Source organism: Sorex fumeus, unplaced genomic scaffold (assembly GCF_029834395.1).
Source record: "Sorex fumeus unplaced genomic scaffold, SorFum_2.1 ptg000201l, whole genome shotgun sequence".
NCBI lineage: Eukaryota > Metazoa > Chordata > Mammalia > Eulipotyphla > Soricidae > Sorex > Sorex fumeus.
The window spans coordinates 509,237-528,827 of record NW_026606258.1 but is presented as its reverse complement, the minus strand read 5'-3'; the positions used below and the strand labels follow the sequence as shown (position 1 = coordinate 528,827).

General features: G+C 45.9%; 1 protein-coding gene across 3 annotated transcripts in view; it reads left to right on the top strand.

Moving 5' to 3' along the window:
* The window catches only part of ATG2B (autophagy related 2B), an 84,958-nt gene that overhangs the window by 44,888 nt on the left and 20,479 nt on the right, over nucleotides 1-19,591 (top strand). For all 3 annotated transcript variants that reach the window (XM_056108275.1, XM_056108274.1, XM_056108276.1), the window contains 14 exons: nucleotides 182-324; nucleotides 2,488-2,645; nucleotides 3,286-3,458; nucleotides 4,805-4,955; nucleotides 5,956-6,155; nucleotides 6,326-6,406; nucleotides 7,408-7,514; nucleotides 9,110-9,202; nucleotides 10,387-10,457; nucleotides 11,024-11,103; nucleotides 11,652-11,822; nucleotides 14,043-14,190; nucleotides 16,626-16,828; nucleotides 19,126-19,352. In XM_056108275.1, coding sequence (XP_055964250.1) covers nucleotides 182-324; nucleotides 2,488-2,645; nucleotides 3,286-3,458; nucleotides 4,805-4,955; nucleotides 5,956-6,155; nucleotides 6,326-6,406; nucleotides 7,408-7,514; nucleotides 9,110-9,202; nucleotides 10,387-10,457; nucleotides 11,024-11,103; nucleotides 11,652-11,822; nucleotides 14,043-14,190; nucleotides 16,626-16,828; nucleotides 19,126-19,352 — 2,006 coding nt within the window. The remainder of the gene's footprint in view (nucleotides 1-181; nucleotides 325-2,487; nucleotides 2,646-3,285; nucleotides 3,459-4,804; nucleotides 4,956-5,955; nucleotides 6,156-6,325; nucleotides 6,407-7,407; nucleotides 7,515-9,109; nucleotides 9,203-10,386; nucleotides 10,458-11,023; nucleotides 11,104-11,651; nucleotides 11,823-14,042; nucleotides 14,191-16,625; nucleotides 16,829-19,125; nucleotides 19,353-19,591) is intronic.

Genomic DNA, 19,591 nt, shown 5'->3' with positions numbered 1-19,591 from the left:
CTCTTCTGCTTTCTAAAACACATTTCTAATTTCTAAAAAAAAATAAAAATCAGGTTATATGCTGATGTGTTTACAAACCAATATTAAGGACAGGCTAAGACGGCGGTCCTACTGCTTTCACACATAGAATGCTCATTTGACCGATTGATTTTTTTTTTTCCCCACGACACTGTTATTTCAGATGGTGATGCCAGGCGACCCTGTCGAAATGACAGAGTTTCAGGATAAAGCAATCAGCAATTCTCACTACGTTTTGGAGCTTACTTTACCCAATGTTCACATAACACTACCTAATAAAAGTTTTTATGAGAAGCTTTATAATAGGTAAGTTTAAGCACTTCATTTGTAGGCTTGGACTTTTCTGCCTAACCTCTTCCACACTTTCCTGCTTCCTCCTCCATCCATGCTTGCTTGGTCATTACCTCTCGCTCAGTGTTCTTTGTAAGGTGTTGACTGGAGAGCTGGTACCCTTCTGGTGGGCATTGTCACGGCATATGTGATGACATGGTGTGTGTACTCGTGTTCCTCCACCGTCATATGGGCTGTGCTTTCTGGCACCGTCACGTCCCTCGGCTCTGCTCTCCTGTCATAGCTCTGCGTCAGGTGCAGAGTGCATCAGAGTGGGGCGATTCCGGAGAAAGGGCTGGCAGGGGCTGGGGGGACTCAGGGTCTTGGAGTCTTTGTACAGGAGCATTCCTTTTTTTTTTTTTTTTTTTGCTTTTTGGGTCACACCCGGCGATGCACAAGGGTTACTCCTGGCTCTGATCTCAGGAATTACTCCTGGCGGTGCTCAGGGGACATATGGGGTTCTGGGAATCAAACCCAGGTCAGCCGCGTGCAAGGCAAACGCCCTACCCGCTGTGCTATTGCTCCAGCCCCCGCGTTCCTTCTTTTGTTTTTGTTTGGGGATCACACATGGTAGTGCTCAGGGCTTACTCCTGGCTCTGCGCTCAGGGATCCATCCTGGCAGGCCCAGAGGATCTGTGGGACTCCAGGCATCAAATCCAGATGGTTGTGTGCAAGGCAAGTGCCCTACCTGCTGTACTATCACTCCAGCCCCAGGGTTTTCTTTCTTGATCTTAGAAACCTCAGTCATTGTTTCAGTGATCAGTGACATGAAGACCGTGTTCAGACTATTATTTAAATAAGGAAAACACAAGAGAAGTGGTAAAATGTGGAAAACTGAAGTTGGGAGCTGGACAGGACCTGGACACAGGTCTAAGTCTCGTGGTGTGCACTTGGGTCGGTCACTTAACCTTCCTGAGGCAGTTTCATCAATATGAAGTGAGAAGGAAGCTTCTTCCGTGGCTTCTGCGCAGAACTGAAGGAATGATCAAATGAGACAATGTTTGATCTGTCACAGTTTTCAAAGGTCACACTCTTGCATCTGTGTGGATTGTCTTTTGTTCCTTATGGACTTTCATTTTTAATTAACTTTCTCATATAAGTATATTTAGATGTATATAACTGTATGTACACATAACAAGTGAAGCTAGATTAGGTATCTAATGAGGTGTCTAATTGTACAAATTCCTCTTATTACCCTATATCTTCAGTTATTTTTTGTATTGAAAAAACATAATTGATTTTTAAAATTCATTGTAGGCTCCATTTCTGTTCCATCGTTACAAAATGATTTAAGTTGGAACTGAGCGGTAGTATAGCAACTAGGACACTCGCCTTGACGCGGTCAACCTTGGTTTGATCTTCAGCACTTCCTGTGTCACCCCTGTATCCCACTAGGAGTGAACCCAGAGTCCAGAGCCAGGAATAAGCTCTGAGCACTGCCAGGTGTTCCCCACCCCCCCAACCCCAAATTAAGTGATTTTTAAAACTGGGTTTTATTTAAGCCACGGAGGTTTCCAGCTCCCAGAGCTATCAGTGGCAGGGTGTCGTGCACTCCAGCATGCCAGCGCCTCACCCACACTCAGTGCCTGTTTCCTGCCATCTCTGTCCCCGGGTTCCTCTTGAACCCCGCTGCGTGTATCTTATTGCCCTGGGCATGAGATCCTCATTCTGTAGAACAGTTTGTGGATTCTGTGGCTTTTAGCTGTTTCTTTTACTGTGGGTGTTCACTTCACATATGAGAGAGGGGTATATACACACATATATTAACGTTTTGTTATTAGCCGGGTGGTACTTGGGGCCAGGAGGTTGTGGGAATCAGACTCGTGTCTTTCCATCCATGCTAGGCACGCACTGTCTCTCTGACCATAGGTGGGTATGTCTGTGTACTTTGGGGGGATGGGGTCCCCAGCAGTGCTCAGGGGACTGGGGATCATTTCTCTCAATATTTAATTCAGTTGTGCCTTTGGGATGGTTCAGTGCCTCGGGCCTAGCTTGAGAGTCCTTGAGGGAACCTTGAGGCTCAAAATCACAGCCTCTGTTTGTCCAGTCTGTGCTCCAACCCTTCGAACTCTCACTCCTGAGTACAGTAGTCTTTATCTGTATCAAGTCATGAACTTATTTTTCAACTTTTGTCTGTAGGATCTTTAATGACTTGCTGCTGTGGGAACCAACAGCTCCTTCACCAGTGGAAACATTTGAAAATATTTCCTATGGTATTGGACTTTCAGTAGCCAGTCAGCTGATTAATACCTTCAACAAAGATAGTTTCACTCCATTTAAATCTGCTGTTCACTACGGTAATGTATTTTAATTTGGTCGAGTACTAAGTTGTTGAGTTTAGTAATAACTTTTTTAGTATCTCCTTGACTGTTTTTCATTTGAAACTATTATTTCTTTTAGTAATTGATAGTATTTCCCATTCTGTCTGCATATTCAGGATATTATCAATTAAGTCTGCTCTCTTTATAATGACAGCTTATAAATTGAAGTTTAGTGGGCAAGAGAAAAAAAATTATCATGGCAAATTCTTTAAAAAAATCAGCAGGCTGTAAATATATAAGTAACTAATTTATGCTACGGTTCAAATGTTTGTTTTATTTTACTTTATTTTTGGTTTTGGGGCCACATCAGATGATGCTCAGGTCTGACTCCTGGCAAACTCAGGGAACCATATGTGGTGCTGGGGATCAGACCCAGGATTTTCTGTGTGTTAGGCAAGCTTCCTACCTGTTGTACTATTCCTGCACTACCAAGCTATTAATTAATTGGGGGGATACCCCTGGCAGTGCTCAAGGGACCACATGGGGTGTTGGGTATTAAACCTAGGTAGGCCTCGTGCAAGGCAAATGCCCTACCTGCTGTACTATCCCTTCGGCCCAAGCTGGTATTTTAATAAGCTGTCAGAACGATGCGATTATGAACATTTTTTTCTCATAGATGAGGAAAGTGGATCAGAAGAGGAAACTTTGCAGTATTTTTCTACTGTTGATCCCAACTATCGTTCCCGTAGGAAGAAAAAACTAGACTCCCAAAACAAGAACTCACAGAGTTTCCTCTCAGTTCTTCTGAGTATTAACCATGGGCTAATGGCAGTGTTTACAGACGTCAAGGTAAGGATGTACATAGTGTGTTTCAAAGTGTATATTTGAAACCCGCTGCGATCTATAACCCAGTAATTGAGGTAGTTTCAGCTTGTTTCGATATGAAGATCCTCAGATGAAGGTCACTGAGGCCAGCCACAATGATAGCCTGTTTGAGAATTTAGCTTTCATGGCAGACAGAGGCAAATGTCAGGTGTACTTCCTTTTGGAAAACGAGCTGGTTTCATTGCTGATGTGTCGACTAGTGATTTCTTTGGTCCGAAGGAGAATGAAGCATGGGAATTTCTGTGGCAGAAGTGATCCCCACATAGCAGTGAACAGTGCAGCCCCCCCACCCCACCTTCCCTTGGTTGCTATTGTGAAGACCAGGAACTCCATGTGGTTGTGGTGCTCACTGAGAGTCCTGCGGTCTGGGCAGTACTGGGAGTCCCACACTGTGATGCCGCCAGGGTCATATGTGGCACACTAGAAATTTCTGCTAGAAGTCTGGCTCACGGCCTCACACTTATGAGGCAGCCACTTGGAGCCACTGAGCCATCTCCCGGGCCAGGAGGAATAGTCTTAGTTCAAACAGGTTGCGTGGTTCAGACCACACACCCACTTACTTAGAGACATCCAGAAGGGGCATCCTCTCGCACAGTTACTTAAATAATGACTCTTACATTTTTTTCATTGTAAACCGTGATTGACCAGGTTGTCCCTAATGCAGTTGTTTCAGGCATTAAATGTTCCAGCACTAATCCCAGCACCAGTGTGATCTTCCTCCACCAAGTTCCAGTTGCTCAACCACCACCTCAGCCTGCTCCCTTGAAGGCACAAACAAATTTACTTCATATTGCTTGTTATAGCATAAAGGCAAATGGAATTATCAAAATTTAGATCAATTAGTCAGTTTGTGATCATTGTTGTATCTTCCAGTGGTTTATAAAGTCATTGAGGATCTACTGGGCTGATTAGTACTAGTTGAGCCTTCTGTGCTACTGTTTTCTCTCATTGATCTTGGTGCTCTTCTGTGCCATTTACCCATCTGATTTGCTGTGATCCTACGGGACTGACACTACTATGAAATTTGGAGGTGTCACATGCCTGCATTTGTGGCCACACAGTCCAGGAGCAATGGAGCTGGCCCCATTTGGTGGCTTGGCAGTTTGATAAGGCTCAGCTGTGGCACTGGGCCCTTTCTAAGGTAGTGGCTATCGGGTGTATAGCTGTGGGCTGCTGTGCCTTCAGGCAGAAACGAAATGCTGCCCACCCCCGTTCTGAGTGGCCCCCGAGTTCTCAGCCCAGACACGCCTACCTGGAAAGCTTCCTCAGCATCATGGCAATAACAGCTGTTTTTCTGATCTTTCGACTAGCAAGAAAATGGAGATCTGCTGGAAAACAAGCACGGTGAATTCTGGTTAGAATTCAGTGGCGGCTCCTTGTTTTGTGTGACGAACTATGAGGGTTTTGATGACAAGCACTACATCTGTCTCCACACCAGCAGTTTCAGTCTGTACCACAAAGGTAGGACAAGTGTGGAATGTTTGTGTCCGGCACACTGACTTTATTTAGTAAGAAACGTTGAGAACCGAGCTATTTCAGAATCATTTCCTGCAGTTCCGCTGGCAGTGTAATACCTAACAGTAATTTAGATATTGAACTTCATTGTATTTTTTTTTTACTACAACTTTATTGATGCAGTCCTTATGTCATACAGTTCATCCATTTGAAAAATGTTTCAGCAGTGGTTACTGTTTTTACAGAGTTGTGCAGCTATCATTGTAATCAACTTCAGATCCTTTTCATCACCTCCAGAGAAACTCTGTGCCCCTTAGCTCTAATTCACCCCTCAGTCATCTTCCTATCTTCATGGATTTGCATATTCAGGATGTTTTGTTTCACACAAATGGAATCATACGATAGACTTTTGCAACTGGCTTCTTCCATTGGTTTGACTATTTTTCAGGGGGTGGGGATTTGGGCCACTCTCAGCAGTACTCAGGGGCTATTCCTGACTCTGCTCAGGAATGACCCCTGACATTGCTTGGGGAGCCGTAGGTGGTGCTGGGGACTGAATCAGGGTAGGCTGCATGCAAGACAATTCTTTACTGTTATTATTTTATCTCGGCAGAGCCTGGCAAGCTACCCATGACGTATTCAAACACAGTAACAACAAAAGTCTCCAATGGAGACGTTACTGGGCCCACTCGAGCAAATCAATGAACAATGGGAGGACTGTGTGACCGTGATTATTTAGATACCATGGTTTGCCATACTGTTCATTTCTTTTTCTGCTTAATTATTATTTTCTAGCATTTAAAATCTTAGTTTTAAGTTGGGTGCTCTCAGTCATGCCAACATTAGAAAGACATGGGTTCTTAACGCCCAAATGATTTTTGGTTTGTTACCTCCAGAATCTTGTTATGATCATTGGAAATTTGTGGACATTTGTCTGGAGTTCCAGAAGGCTTGGGCTGATGCCAAGTGATTTTGTTGTCTTTTCATTTTCATGTGGTTGTTGTAGGCATCGTGGATGGAGTGATTCTTCCTACGGAAACACGTCTGCCCAGTGTGGCCCGCCCTCATTGGCTGGAACCTACCATTTATTCCTCTGAGGAAGATGGTGTCAGTCGAACCTCTTCAGATGGGGTCGGAGGAGAGTCTTCAAACATGCTCTCTGTTGCAGTTAAAATAATATCTGATAAATCAGAGTCCAACACCAAGGTTCATTTTTTTTTTAATGTCACTTTAAGTACCTGCTGTTGATTTGATGCCTAGCTAAAAAAGAATTATGTTAAAAGCATCTTGTTAATTTTCTTAGAAAAACATTTCACGTGTTGAATTACGGGATTAGTTGGGTGATATATGCATTCTTTGTGTTGATTTCTGCCTAGGAGTTCCTGATTGCCGTCGGGCTGAAAGGAGCCACTCTCCAGCACAGAGTGCTGCCTTCCGGGCTCAGCTGGCACGAGCAGGTAGGAGGCGCAGTCCCCGGACTGGTCTGGACAGAGACACATGGGAAAGTGCACACACCCAAGTTGTGCTCTCACCGAGCTCGCGGGCACAGACAGCCTGCTGTATACACCTCTTCAGTCAGAAGCACGCATTCGCCACCCCAGGATGGAATTGGCTTTTGCATTTTAAGTCTGGGTACTAAGCATTTTAGAGCAAAGCTTTTGTTCCATAAAAGCATGTAGGAAATATGAAGTCTCTCATTTTTGTGCATGTATGTTGTATATATGTGTATATTTAAAATTCAGAGAGATGATATGTTACATGAACACTGAACTGGCAATAAGGGAGAGATTTAGTCCAAGCTCCAGATTTGCTCTTATATCGGTACATTTTATTTTGTATTTTCTCGTTTTTTGATTTGGGGCCATCCTGGTGTTCTTCAGGGATCACCACTGGCTCAGTGCTTGGGGTTCACTCCTGACACTGCTCAGGGCACCATGTCCTGTCGGGTCAGACCTGGGGCTCCTGAATGCGAACACATGCTCTATTCTATTGCGTTAGCTCCCAGCCCTGCTTACTTGCTTATGCTGGAAACAGGACAATTCATTCCGGGGAGGAGGCCTGAGGTTGTTATCAGAGAAGGGATGGGAGCTTCTCCCAGCAGTGAATCACAGAGAAAACTACAAGGCTGGCTTGCGTCGTCTGTAGCAAAATTTGTTATTTTCAAGAATTGTTCCTAGCAAAATAATGTAAAAATATGCCTACTTTGTTAAATTTATATGATTTTTTTTCTGAGCTTTTTGTAGCCTTGCCGTTGTTGGATGGACTTCTTTATTTCAGATTCTAGTTTTGCAAATATTATTTGAAATTAATTCCTTTAAGGTGATTTTTTTCCTTTCGTATTATAATTTCCCAGGAAAGAGTTGCTTTTTTTCTGTGAGATATTTTGCTTTCTATTGGTATTATATCAAAACTTTTTTTTTCTTCTAAAGCAGGGCATTTTATATTTTTGTGATTATAGATTTTATACTTCTTGAATATTGCTGATGAACCTGTCCTGGGATACAGCCCTCCGACTTCATTCACAACGTTTCACGTTCATCTCTGGAGCTGTGCTCTGGATTACAGGTTAGTTCACAAGTGGAGCAACATAATAAAGTTTTATTTATTTAAAACGTATATTAAGGTTTGGAAAGATACATAGATCAGTAGAGTTACAGTTCAAAATGCTCTTTCTAAAGGATTTCTGTCTTAGACAAACACAGGGTGATCTCACTTATATGTGGCACAGAGAATAACTGGACGAGGAAATGTGATGTGTGAGGGGGTGAGGGGGGAGTGCTCGGCATCAAGGGACCCCAGAGGAAGTCTGGGAAAGAGGAAGGAGGACAGAGAAGGAAAGGAACCACGAGGGGTGGAGGAGAAGGAGGTGTAATGGGTGAACAGGGCTCAGGCTTGGTGATATGGGTGAGTGATAAATAGTTCATAGATCCAGGACACAGATTCAGCGATGCTGAAAACAGGAGATCTAAAGCTGCAGCCACTGGAGCTTTGCAATGTGCCTGTCCAGGTGACAGACAGGTGGGGGATGAGGTGTGTGGGGAGGGAATATGGGGACCCTGGTGGAGGGAAGGCGACACTGGTGGATTGGTGTTGAAATATTGTCTGCCCAAAACTAACCTCAGTACTGTTGTCAGTCACAATTCTTTAATTAAAAATAGATTTTAAAACGTTTTAAAATTAAATTTTATATTTATTTATTTGTTTGTTTGGCTTTTTGGGTCACACCTGGCGATGCACAGGGGTTCCTCCTGGCTCTGCACTCAGGAATTACACCTGGCAGTGCTCAGGGGACCATATGGGATGCTGGGAATCGAACCCGGGTCGGCTGCGTGCAAGGCAAACGCGCTACCTGCTGTGCTATCACTCCAGCCCCTAAATTTTATTTTTATAAGAGTCTCCGGGCTGGAGCGATAGCAGAGCGGTAGGGCGTTTGCCTTGCGCACAGTTAACCCGGTCGAGCCGGGTTCGATTCCTCCGCCCCTCTCGGAGAGCCCGGCAAGCTACCGAGTATCTCGCCCTCACAGCAGAGCCTGGCAAGCTCCCCGTGACGTACTCGATATGCCAAACACAGTAACAACAAGTCTCATGATAGAGACGTTACTGGGCCCGCTCGAGCAAATCGATGAACAACGGGAGGACCGTGATAAGAGTCTCCATAATAATTTCTTACATTCAGCATTCCAACACCAATCCCACCACCATTACACCTTACCCACCAGCATTATTTCGAATTTTTTCCAGTCTCCTCCCGAGCCTGCCCCCATAACAGGCCCTAAATAATTTACTTTGTATTGTTATGAATAATTCTCTAAAAGTGACCAAAAAAAGATTTCCTTAGAAGAAAGTGTGTGAAGAATTGCTGTATCTGATTCTGCAGCCATTGAGCCCTTCTGTAAGAGATTAATTACTAACCTGTTGTTACAGGTTGAGTCTTGTGTGCTGATATTTTTTTAATTGAGATATGATGCCTTCCGTCTTGCATCCTATCCAGCGTGTGCTCCTTCTGGTGCATCCGTGGTGTAGAGTGTAAGAGGTTGCATGGACGCATTTGTAGTCACACGCCCCAGGAATTCTAAACGATTTAAAGACTTTTTAAAGAGAAGAATAATAAAGGATTTCTTTCTTGCATTGACTGATGTGCTGTTTCTTTTTGGTGTTAGGCCCCTTTACTTGCCAATCCGATCCCTTCTTACTGTTGAAACATTCAGCGTTTCTAGTAGTGTTGCCTTGGACAAATCTTCTTCTACTCTCAGGTATGTTTGTATCTGCCTGTACGTACTAATGTCGCTGCCCAGAACATATTAATGGTATCCATATAAACCATTAGATTGATGTCACAGTCCTGTTTTTAAAAAATTATAATTCAGTCTTCTTCATTTCGTTTTGTTTTGGGACCACACTTGTTGGTGCTCAGGGCTTAGGGCTCCCTCTGCGCTCAGGGATCAATCCTGGTAGGGGGGGAGGGGTGGGGTGGGTATACGGGGTTCTGGGGATCAAGTCTGGGTGGGCAGCACACAAGTCAAGTGTCCTGCCTGCTGCACTCCCTGTCCATACCCTAAAATCAATATCCTTTTACTAATAGTTGGGTCCCTCAAATCACTCAATTTTACTTTTGTTTTTCAGCCACACCTGGCAGTTCTCAGGGCTTACTCTTGGCCTCTGTGCCCAGGACTTACTCCTGGACTTTGTGCTTGCGGGATCATCCTGGGGTTCTGGGGATCGAACCCAAGTCAGCTGTGTGCAAGGCAAACAGCCTCCCTGCCGTACTATTTCTCTAGCCTGACTTTCCTATGACGTAGCCCATCTATTCTGAGACTTACTGTATTTCATTTTAGGGAAGAAACTGATCCTTGTGGCTCTTGCTTTTTTGTTTATTTGGTTTGGGGACCCACACCCTGTTATGTACAGGGCTTCCTTCTGACTCTGTGCTCAGGAATTCTTCCTGGCAGTGCTGAGGGCGGACGGGGGGTGGGGGAGAATAGGGAACCATCTGCAGTGCCAGGGATCAAACCTGAGCTGGCCACCTGTCTGACAAGCCCCTGATTCCTGTGCTGTCTCGCGAGTCCTTACTTGACTTTTTTTTTTTTTTTTTTTTTGCTTTTTGGGTCACACCCGGCCATGCACAGGAGTTAATCCTGGTTCATGCATTCAGGAATTACTCCTGGCGGTTCTCGGGGGACCATATGGGATGCTGGGAATTGAACCTAGGTCCTCTGCGTGCAAGGCAAACGCCCTACCCGCTGTGCTATTCCTCCAGCCCCTACTTGACTTTTTAAGCATAGAATTTATATTTAATTCTAGCAGTACTTACTACACTTCTTTTTTTTCCCCATAATTTAAACATTGTCAATTTGGGCAGAAAGTAATAATCAACTATACAGTGATTATGTGGTCTATATTTGAGGATTGTTTGCTGATGATTTTATCGTTTTCTCAGAATAATCTTGGATGAAGCTGCCTTACATCTGTCTGACAAGTGTAATACGGTCACTGTAAATTTAAATAGAGGTAGGAGTTAAACACTGGGATAGACTAATTGTGTCTGTTTTGTGCGTGTGTATTTTGTCTGTTTTGTTTGGGGGTCACAGTAGGTCGGAGCAGCTTGAGAGCTACTCCTGGCTCTGTGCCGAAGGTTGATTCCTGGTATGATTCAGTGTATCACGTGGTACCAGAGACTGAGCCTGGTCCTCACGTGCAGAATGTGACTCAGTTTGGTGCACTGTCTCTCTGCCCTGTGTGCCAGAACTTTTAAGCATTTTAACTCTGGTTTAATGCCAGTGCACTCAAGATCTTATTAAATACATCTTTGAAATTTAGATGTCCTGGCATCAGTTAATTGCATCAAGTTTTTATATATTATGTTTAATGTAAGGTGTCTGATATAAGGCAAATTTTGTCTCAAATAAAAATAAAGTGAATTGTGGGTTTTTTATTTTTAAGGTTGAAACTTTATTTCCACCGCATTATAAATATTTTCAGTATTATTTACTATTGATTTGAAAAAATACTAGTTTATTGTTGGTCGTGCAAACTTTTTGAAAGCTATACTAAGACACGTCTTTCTAAAATTTCAGATTATGTTCGTGTGATGGATATGGGACTTTTGGAATTAACTATAACTGCAGTGAAATCAGATTCTGATGATGGAGAGCAGGTAAGTTATTAAAATAATGAAACATTTTTTAAGTCCTATGTGTTGAAAGACTTAAATATCAGTCTGTTGAGTTTACTATAAAATTATTTTTCCACTTTTTCCGAATTTCACAAATCAATAATATATTTAAAAGTTGAGTGAGGGGGCTGGAGCGATACCATGGGGGGGGGCATTTGCCTTGCACATGGCCCACCCGGGTTCGATTCCCAGCATCCCATATGGTCCCCCCGAGTACCGCCAGGAGTAATTCCTGAGTGCAGAGCCAGGAGTAACCCCTGTGCATCACCAGATTGACCCCCCCCCCAAAAAAATGTTGAGTGAGGCTGCACAGTTGGCTCATTTGCACCATGCATAATTCTGGGTGTGAGCCCTGGTACTGTTCAAAAATAAATAATATGAGGTACAAATACCTCCTGAAGCAAGGAAAGTAATCGTATCATGTTTATTCAGAATGTGCAGAAGAGACAGCTTTGCGGCCATACAGAGGAGGGCTTTTGTTCCTTTTGGAAAAAGGTTTTTGTTCCTTCTTTCTTCCCTGCGTCCTCTAGACGGAGCCTCGCTTTGAGTTACACTGCTCCAGCGACAGTGTCCACATCAGGACTTGTTCAGACTCTTGTGCTGCCTTGATGAATCTCATTCAGTACATCGCGAGCTACGGGGACCTCAATGCAGCCGGCAGGGCGGACGTGAAGCCCGGAGCGCCTCCACGGAAGGCGAAGGTACAGTGGGCCCTGTCGGGGTCAGGACTGCTTCCCCCTCCCACGGTGCGCGGGCTGTGATCCCACGAGGTCCTTTTCCCAGCAGCCAGAAGGTAGCAAAATCCTGTGTCCATCCTTACGTCTAGGAGGACTGGAACTGGAAAGGTGATTCTCTGCCCCTTTTGGGAAAACCTTTCTACCTACTGTTGGAAATTCGTTGTTTGAGAGCATTAAGCTTCTCAGTCAACATGATTTCTCCAACTTTTATTTTCTCCCAAAAGAAATAAACATATATCATGTAAGAACATATTTTTGTTTTGGTTTGTTTTGCGATTGGGCCACACCCAGTGGTGCTCAGGGTTTACTCCTGTCTGCACTCTGGGATCACTCCTGGTGGGCTTGGGCAGCCCTGTGGGACGCTGGGGAGTGAACCTGGGTTGGTTGCGTGTAATCGAGCGCCTGCCTACTTAGCAGTCCAGTCCCAAGAATTTCTTATGTCCAAGTTACATGCAGAACTACTTTGGGAGGGTGTGAGGCAAAGGGTAACATTATTACCTGAAAACGTGGATGCAATATTATCTTTTTTGTTACCAGTCATGCAGTAGAGAGGGCACAGACATTTTTTTTTAAATAGGTAGTTTAAGTTTCCACCTGCACCCCTGAAATGTTTCAAAACCATAAATCAATACTAGCATAAGCATGCGATCCAAACTATAATAAGTAAATTATGAAATCAAAAAAGAGTTTGCTGAGGTCTGGAGCAATAGCACAGCGGGTAGGGCGTTTGCCTTGCACGCGACCGACCTAGGTTCGATTCCCAGCATCCCATATGGTCCCCTGAGCACCGCCAGGAGTAATTCCTGAGTGCAGAGCCAGGAGTAACTCCTGAGCATCGCCGTGTGAGACATCAAAGAAAACAAACAAACAAAAAAAAGAGTTTGCTGAGGTCTGGGGAGAGGGTGGGAAGCTGGGCTCACAGGTGCAGGGATGCCAATATGGGGGTGGAGGTTTGGAGTTGGAGCATTAAGTGTCTGAGACTCTGTTTTAAATAACTGCATAAGTCAGAGTAGCTAAAGAAAAGCAAAGTTAAGGCCCAGAGGGTTTAGACAGTTTGTCCTAATGAGTAAAAATGGCACCAGAATCCAGAGATTTTGATTTCCAGTTCAGTGTCACCGCGCAGCCCGCTTTTCTCTCTGGATTGAGCGCATCTGTGCTGTGGGGCTTTTCTCTTTGTCGGGGTTTCCCTTCCTCAGGGTCCTCTAGGTCCTGAGGCGACGGCTCTCTCGGACCCTGGCAGGCCTTGCAGTAGTCGTGCTCCCACATTATCGAATTTGCGTTGTGCTTTTTTTCTTAATTCCTTGCTCCTTCTAGGGTCTCACTGAATGAAGGCATTTATGACACTCCCTCTTGATCATTCTTTTAAAAACGTTCTTCCGTTCATTGAAAGTTAAGATAGTTTAAAATCTGTTCCCAGTTCCCGAACCGAAAGGCCAGGCAGCAGCCCGAGAGTAAAGCGCATGGTCCCGTCAGTGGCCTTTCCCTTCTGTGTGTCGCCCTGTGGTCTTCAGTCGTCATTTCTAGAAATCAGGCTTTGGGGCGGGCGAGAGCAGGGGAGCCCTGCTGTGGGGACGTAGACACGGGAGGTGGGATGGGGCTGGAATATTGCACATTTGAGACCCAACTGTCAACTTTGTAAAACACAGTTCTTTTTTTTCTTTTTCTTTTGGGTCACACCCGGCGGTGCACAGGGGTTACTTCTAGCTCTGCACTCCTGCAGTGCTCAGGGGACCATATGGGATGCTGGGACTCAAACCCAGGTCGGCCGTGTGCAAGGCAGACGCCCTACCTGCTATGCTATTTCTCCATCCGCTATAAAACACAGTTCTTTAAATAGATTTTAGAGTTGAGCAGATTCAACTTAGTCGTTCTTTCTCCCCCCACTTCACTGCAGTTACTTCTCACTATTCCTTTCTTGGCCTGGCCTATGCTGCCTCTCCCAGATCCCAGGTCGTTGTGCTGGCTCTCAGGCAGACACACGCTTACTTTCATTTGCTAGTGGTTGTTAGGGTGATAATGACGGTGTTAAAGGTTTAAAGTGCAAGCATAATAGCCGCTAAGCAGAAAGACCTATGTTCCTTTTTCTGATGTTTTTGTAAAGTGTCGTGTTTCTAGGACAAAATCAGTATCGGTTTGCTTCTTGGTGCATTTTCAGTTATTTTTAATGAAGGGTTTTGGCTGTAGGTAGATTCCAGCGGTCGGACGTCCTCCCGGGGTCCCGTGCTTCCTGAAGCTGACCAGCAGATTTTACGAGACCTGATGAGTGATGCCATGGAGGAGATTGACACGCAGCAGGCCGCTTCTGCGAAGCCACAGCCCAGTGGCGACACAGGTCAGGACCCGTGTCCCGGAAGTGCTGGTGCTGAGAGGGAGGCTTCCTCTGTGCGCTTGGAAACTCCCCCCAAGCAGTTCTTCAGAGAACAAGCAAGTCTGAGTTTGGGTGGGCATTTATTATCGCACAGACGCCATTGGGCTACACTAGCAAGCGACAGGGGGGAAATGGAGACGTTACTGGCGCCCGCTCAAGCAAATCGCCGATTAACGGGAAGTCAAGTGATCATGTGATTATTAACACATAGTTGGCATTGGGCATTCAGCAGGTGAAGATCGCGTCAGGGCGTGTGAGGGACTTTGGTTTCCTTGTGCCTTTTCGTTTAGTAAAGCAAACTGGCACAAAACCAGACTGGTCCTAGTACCTAGATTGAGAAGCGACACTTAGAACGTTCTGTACATTTCACTGTTCAGGAAAGTTGGATTTTATTAGACTTTAGTGAAGGATATTTTAAAAATCGTACTTTTTAAAAGATATTTTAAAAGTGGAGCCGGGACTGGGGATGTATAACTTAGCAGTATAGGGCTTGCCTGACAGGTGTGAGGTTCTGATTTTGGTCCCCAGCACGTAGAAGTGGATAGAATTTAGGTGCGTGGAGGATGGGATGGAATTCCTGTCGGGTCATTCACGTCAGGAGAAGCACCGTGACTGGCAGGAGCCCTGATTACCTGCCAGCCCTGGTGGTGACTGGGATAAAAGTCACAGCTCTTTGTAAAAGCTTCCAGAAGTAATATTTGGTTAAAGCCGAGTCAACAGGAACCAGAAAGTCCTGACGCCTAAGTCAGTCATCTAAATGTTTGGGAATTGATCTATTAAATTTTTTTGTTTTCCCACTTGGATAAACATGGATATTTCTATATATTATGAATTTAAAAAATTGGGGGGCCATACCCAGTGGTACTTGGGGCCTACTCCCAGCTCTGTGCTGGGAGGTCGCTCCCAGGGGTGTTTGGGGGGCCATGTAGCACTGGGAATTGAACCCAGGCCCCCTGCATGTGTGGCATGTGCTCAGCCCATTGAGGGATCTTTCCGGCCTGTCGTGAAACCTCAGTCATTGTCACTGTTCCCTAGTGACCCTGGAGGTTAGAGCCAAGTGTTCCCAGCTCAGGGTAGCCCTGATTACCATAGGGTGTGGTTCACACAATGATGGTGTTAGAGAAGTTTGACTTTAAATGTTTTCGTTGTAATATAAAATCACACTGAGCTGAGGAGGCAAATGGGAACTTTTAACTTCCTACATCCATTCTTTGTAATATTCACGGTTAAGATGAGAAGAGGAGTGTTTAGTGACTGTTTGCTGAGCAGCTTTAACGTATAGGTTTCTGTACGAGGCATTTAGAAGGCTGAGTTTGACCGAGGCACTGCCGTAGAAGAATTAAAATCCCTTGAGGGGTGCCAGAGCGGTAGTACAACGGGAAGGGCATTTGCCTTGCATGTGGCTGACCTGGGTTCCATCCCCAACACCACAGCTGGTCCCCTGAGCCCCGCCAGCAGTGATTCCTTAGTGCAGAGCCAGGAGAAAGCCCTGAGCATTCCCAAGTACGGCCCTGAAGCAAACAAAACAAAAGCCCCCAACAGCAGAGGCTATTCAGTGAGCCTCTTGAGAGCAAGCTAGCTCAGTGCCGCCTGATTCAGCTTAGTGTCCTCCGCCCATGGTAGAGCGTCTGGTTTGATGAGGGCACAGTGAAAAAAACAGTGGTCTAACGTGTGCAATGAACATATTCAGGCGTGTGTTCGCATCCACTTACTTGGTAAACGGTGTGGAGGGGCTCCCTGGGCTTCTGGGTGTGGTGGGGTGGCCCTGAGACAGGGCTTCCTCTCTGAGCCGCGTCCCGGGTCCCCATGTAGGCAGAACCCCAAGTAGTGGCCTTTTTGGTTTTGTTGTGTGGGATTGGGTCCCTCCTCCCACTGCAGAGATGGGCAGCGAGTGCTTCCTCACTGCCTGTATCTGCAAGCAGACGTGGCCTGTCTTGGTAGGCAGGGCACTGCCAGGTGTCAAGAGGTTTCCTCTCCTTGCAGTAGGGGCCCAGGGCCCAGTGTGTCGCTCAGTGGCTGCCGTGTGTGAGGGCCCCCAGTTCTCCCCGTGGGACTCAGTGTCAGTTTGACATTCCGGCCGAAGCACGGCTCTGGTCAGTAGGAACGTCTTCTGAGGATTCCCCAGGGTTCCCTTTCACCAAAGACCTGCTGAGAGGCTGCCTGTCATTCTGTGAAGCTACACGTGCTGTTTTCCCAGAGACCCGCAAATTTATAGCAGCTGTTTTGACGAGGAGTCAAAGGCTCTTATATAAGATATCAGGGAGCGATTGTGAGTTGGACGCATTTAGCTTCGTATGTATCTGACGTGTGTCATCGCGAGGCCAGGAAGTGCTGAGGGCGCTTGGTGCGGTTTGGCGTGCGTGTGTGTGGCAGGGCCTAATGTGGTGGTCTTTCCCCAGGGGCTGTGGAGGGGAGCTCCCAGGCGCAGGAGCCCTGCTGCTCAGACCTCTTCCTCTTCCCCGACGAGAGTGGGAGCGTGTCCCAGGAGCCCGGCCCCACCTACGCCTCCGTCCCTCACCACATGATCAGTGACACCATGACACTCGTACCCACAGAGAATGACGACTTCTGCATTCTTTTTGCACCCAAGGCAGCAGTACAGGTAAGGACTTGATGTCATTATTGAGGCCTTCAGATAATGTTACAGATTGGCCAAAGGACACTTGAAGTTCTTTCATTCATTCATTCATTCATCATCCTGTTATTCGTCGATTGCCTGGAGCAGGCCCCAGTAAGGTCTCTTTCATCCTAGCCCTGAGATTATATTCAAGGCTCTTTAGGAGAATGAGACCCATCATTGTTACTGGTATTTGGCATATTGGGTATGCCACGGGGAATTTGCCAGACTCTGCCCTGTGGGCAGGCTACATTAGATAGCCTGCAAGTTTGTCCAAAGTAGGAATGAGATAATAAGGTGTCATAAAAAGATGTCCTGATAAGATGTCTCAGCATGGTGGTGGCTGGTCCTGGAGGTCTTTGGCTGCCGGAGCCCTGGTCGGGGCGGGGAGGAAAGCTCAACCCGCTCCCCTCCAAGGGACCCCGGCGAGGTTAATTTGCGGCAGCGCGGTTCGGGGAGCTGGATTTTATAGTCTCTGAGTCTTGGCCGTTGATGGGATTACACGGCGCCAGGGGGCCAGTTGGTGGGTGTGACCCCTGCCTACGGAATTTGGAGGATCTGGGTGGAGGATACTTGGCCCAAATCCGAGTAGGCTTGGAGATCTCGGCCCCAGAGCCTGAGTGACTTTGACCCTCTGCCAGTACCTTCATGTGTGCGGAGAGTGGTCTCAGCATGGTGGTGGCTGGTCCTGGAGGTCTTCGGCTGCCGGAGCCCTGGTCGGGGCGGGGAGGAAAGCTCAACCTGCTCCCCTCCAAGGGACTCCGGCGAGGTTAATTTCCTTTGCAGCTCAAAAATATTTTGGTTTATAATTGAGGTGCTATCACGAGTGATAGCACAGCGGGTAGGGCGTTCGCCTTACAAGCAGCCAACATGGCCGACCCGAGTTCGATTCCTCCGCCCCTCTCGGAGAGCCCGGCAAGCTACCGAGAGTATTCGATATGCCAGACACAGTAACAACAAAGTCTCCAGTGGAGACGTTACTGGGCCCGCTCGAGCAAATCGACGATCAACGGGAGGGCCTTTACCTTTATAATTGAGGTGGTTTCCCCTCCCCGCCCCCGCTTTTTGGGTCACACCCTGCAATGCACACGGGTTACTCCTGGCTCTGCACTCAGGAATTACTCCTGGCGGTGCTCGGGGGAACATATCGGATGCTGGGAATCGAACTCGGGTCTGCCGCATGCAAGGCAAACGCCTTCCCTACTGTGCTATCGCTCCAGCCCCTATAATTGACTGTTGATGCTTTGGAAATGTTTGTTATTCCTCTCAGATTTAAGAAGAATATTCTGGATTTGCAGAATTCCCTGCCTGGGTCACTGAACTGTAACCGTGGTTGGCACAGATCTCACAGGGCAGTGACATGCAGTGGCAGGAAGAAGGGTCCTCGGTGTCACGCAGCCTAGAGCTGGGGGAGATGTGTCGCTGTGAAGGCTGAGGATTTTGTGATACGTGGAAATTCTGTTTGAGACTTATGCTCACAGATCAAAATATAGTCTGGATTTCATGAACTCACAATTCATAAGTGCATAAGTGATGTTAGAATTGAACCTATGAATCAATCATCTGCATTTAAAAAATTAAAAATATAAAAAATATTAAATATTGAACTTAGTAAAATAAGTATGCAATCTATGAATTATCAGTGTAAAATAAATACACAATCTATTTTACCATTTAAATGTTTGTATGTAGGGTGAGAGCGATAGCACAGCGGGGAGGGCATTTGCCTTGCACGAGGCCGACTTGGGTTCAATTCCCAGCATCCCATATGGTCCCTTGAGCACCACCAGGAGTAATTCCTGAGTGCAGAGCCAGGAGTAACCCCTGTGCATCGCCGGGTGTGACCCAAAAAGCAAAATAAAATAAAGTAAATGTTTGTTTGTTACTAAGTGCCCCGTAGTAACAGAATAGGTTGAGGTAGCCTATCAGGGACAGGCAGTTTGGTCAGTATATTGAAACATCAGGTGTGGAAATGCAGTATTAACTTGGAAGTAAATAAATACAAACACAGAATTGTATTCCCCCCACCACACACAGTTCATAGCTTTTATTATTATGCAAATAGTAGAAGCCTTTTAAACTACAAAAAAATCCTCATGGGTGATTTGCAGAGATTAAAGTCTGTTTTATGATTACTCAGAAGGAATATCTATATGATAATGTTAGTAATTCTCTTATTTTTCATATTAAACTCGTTAAAAATCAAGGAATAGAGCAACAAGAAATCCTCTTGAGATGATTCTCACCCTCAGTGGTCTTATGGTACCTGCTTTTTATTTTAGGAGAAGGAAGAAGAGCCAATTGTGAAAATAATGGTTGACGATGCTATTGTGATCAAAGATAATTATTTCAGTCTGCCGGTTAAAAAGACAGATACAAGCAAGGCCCCGCTGCACTTCCCTGTTCCTGTTGTCCGTTATGTCGTTAAGGAAGTCTCTCTCGTTTGGCATCTCTATGGTGGCAAAGATTTTGGAACAGTTCCTCCTCCCTCTCCAGCTAAAAGTTACATGTAAGTGAATTTTCATCTAAATTTGTTGGGCAAGCTGATGGGTTATACAGAAGAATGCTGAGCACTTTATTCATTCAAGAATATTAATAAAGTAATATTTGGGGCTGGAGAGATAGCACAGCGGGTAGGGCGTTTGCCTTGCACGCGGCCGACCCAGGTTCGATTCCCAGCATCCCATATGGTCCCCTGAGCACCGCCAGGAGTAATTCCTGAGCGCAGAGCCAGGAGTGACCTCCCTC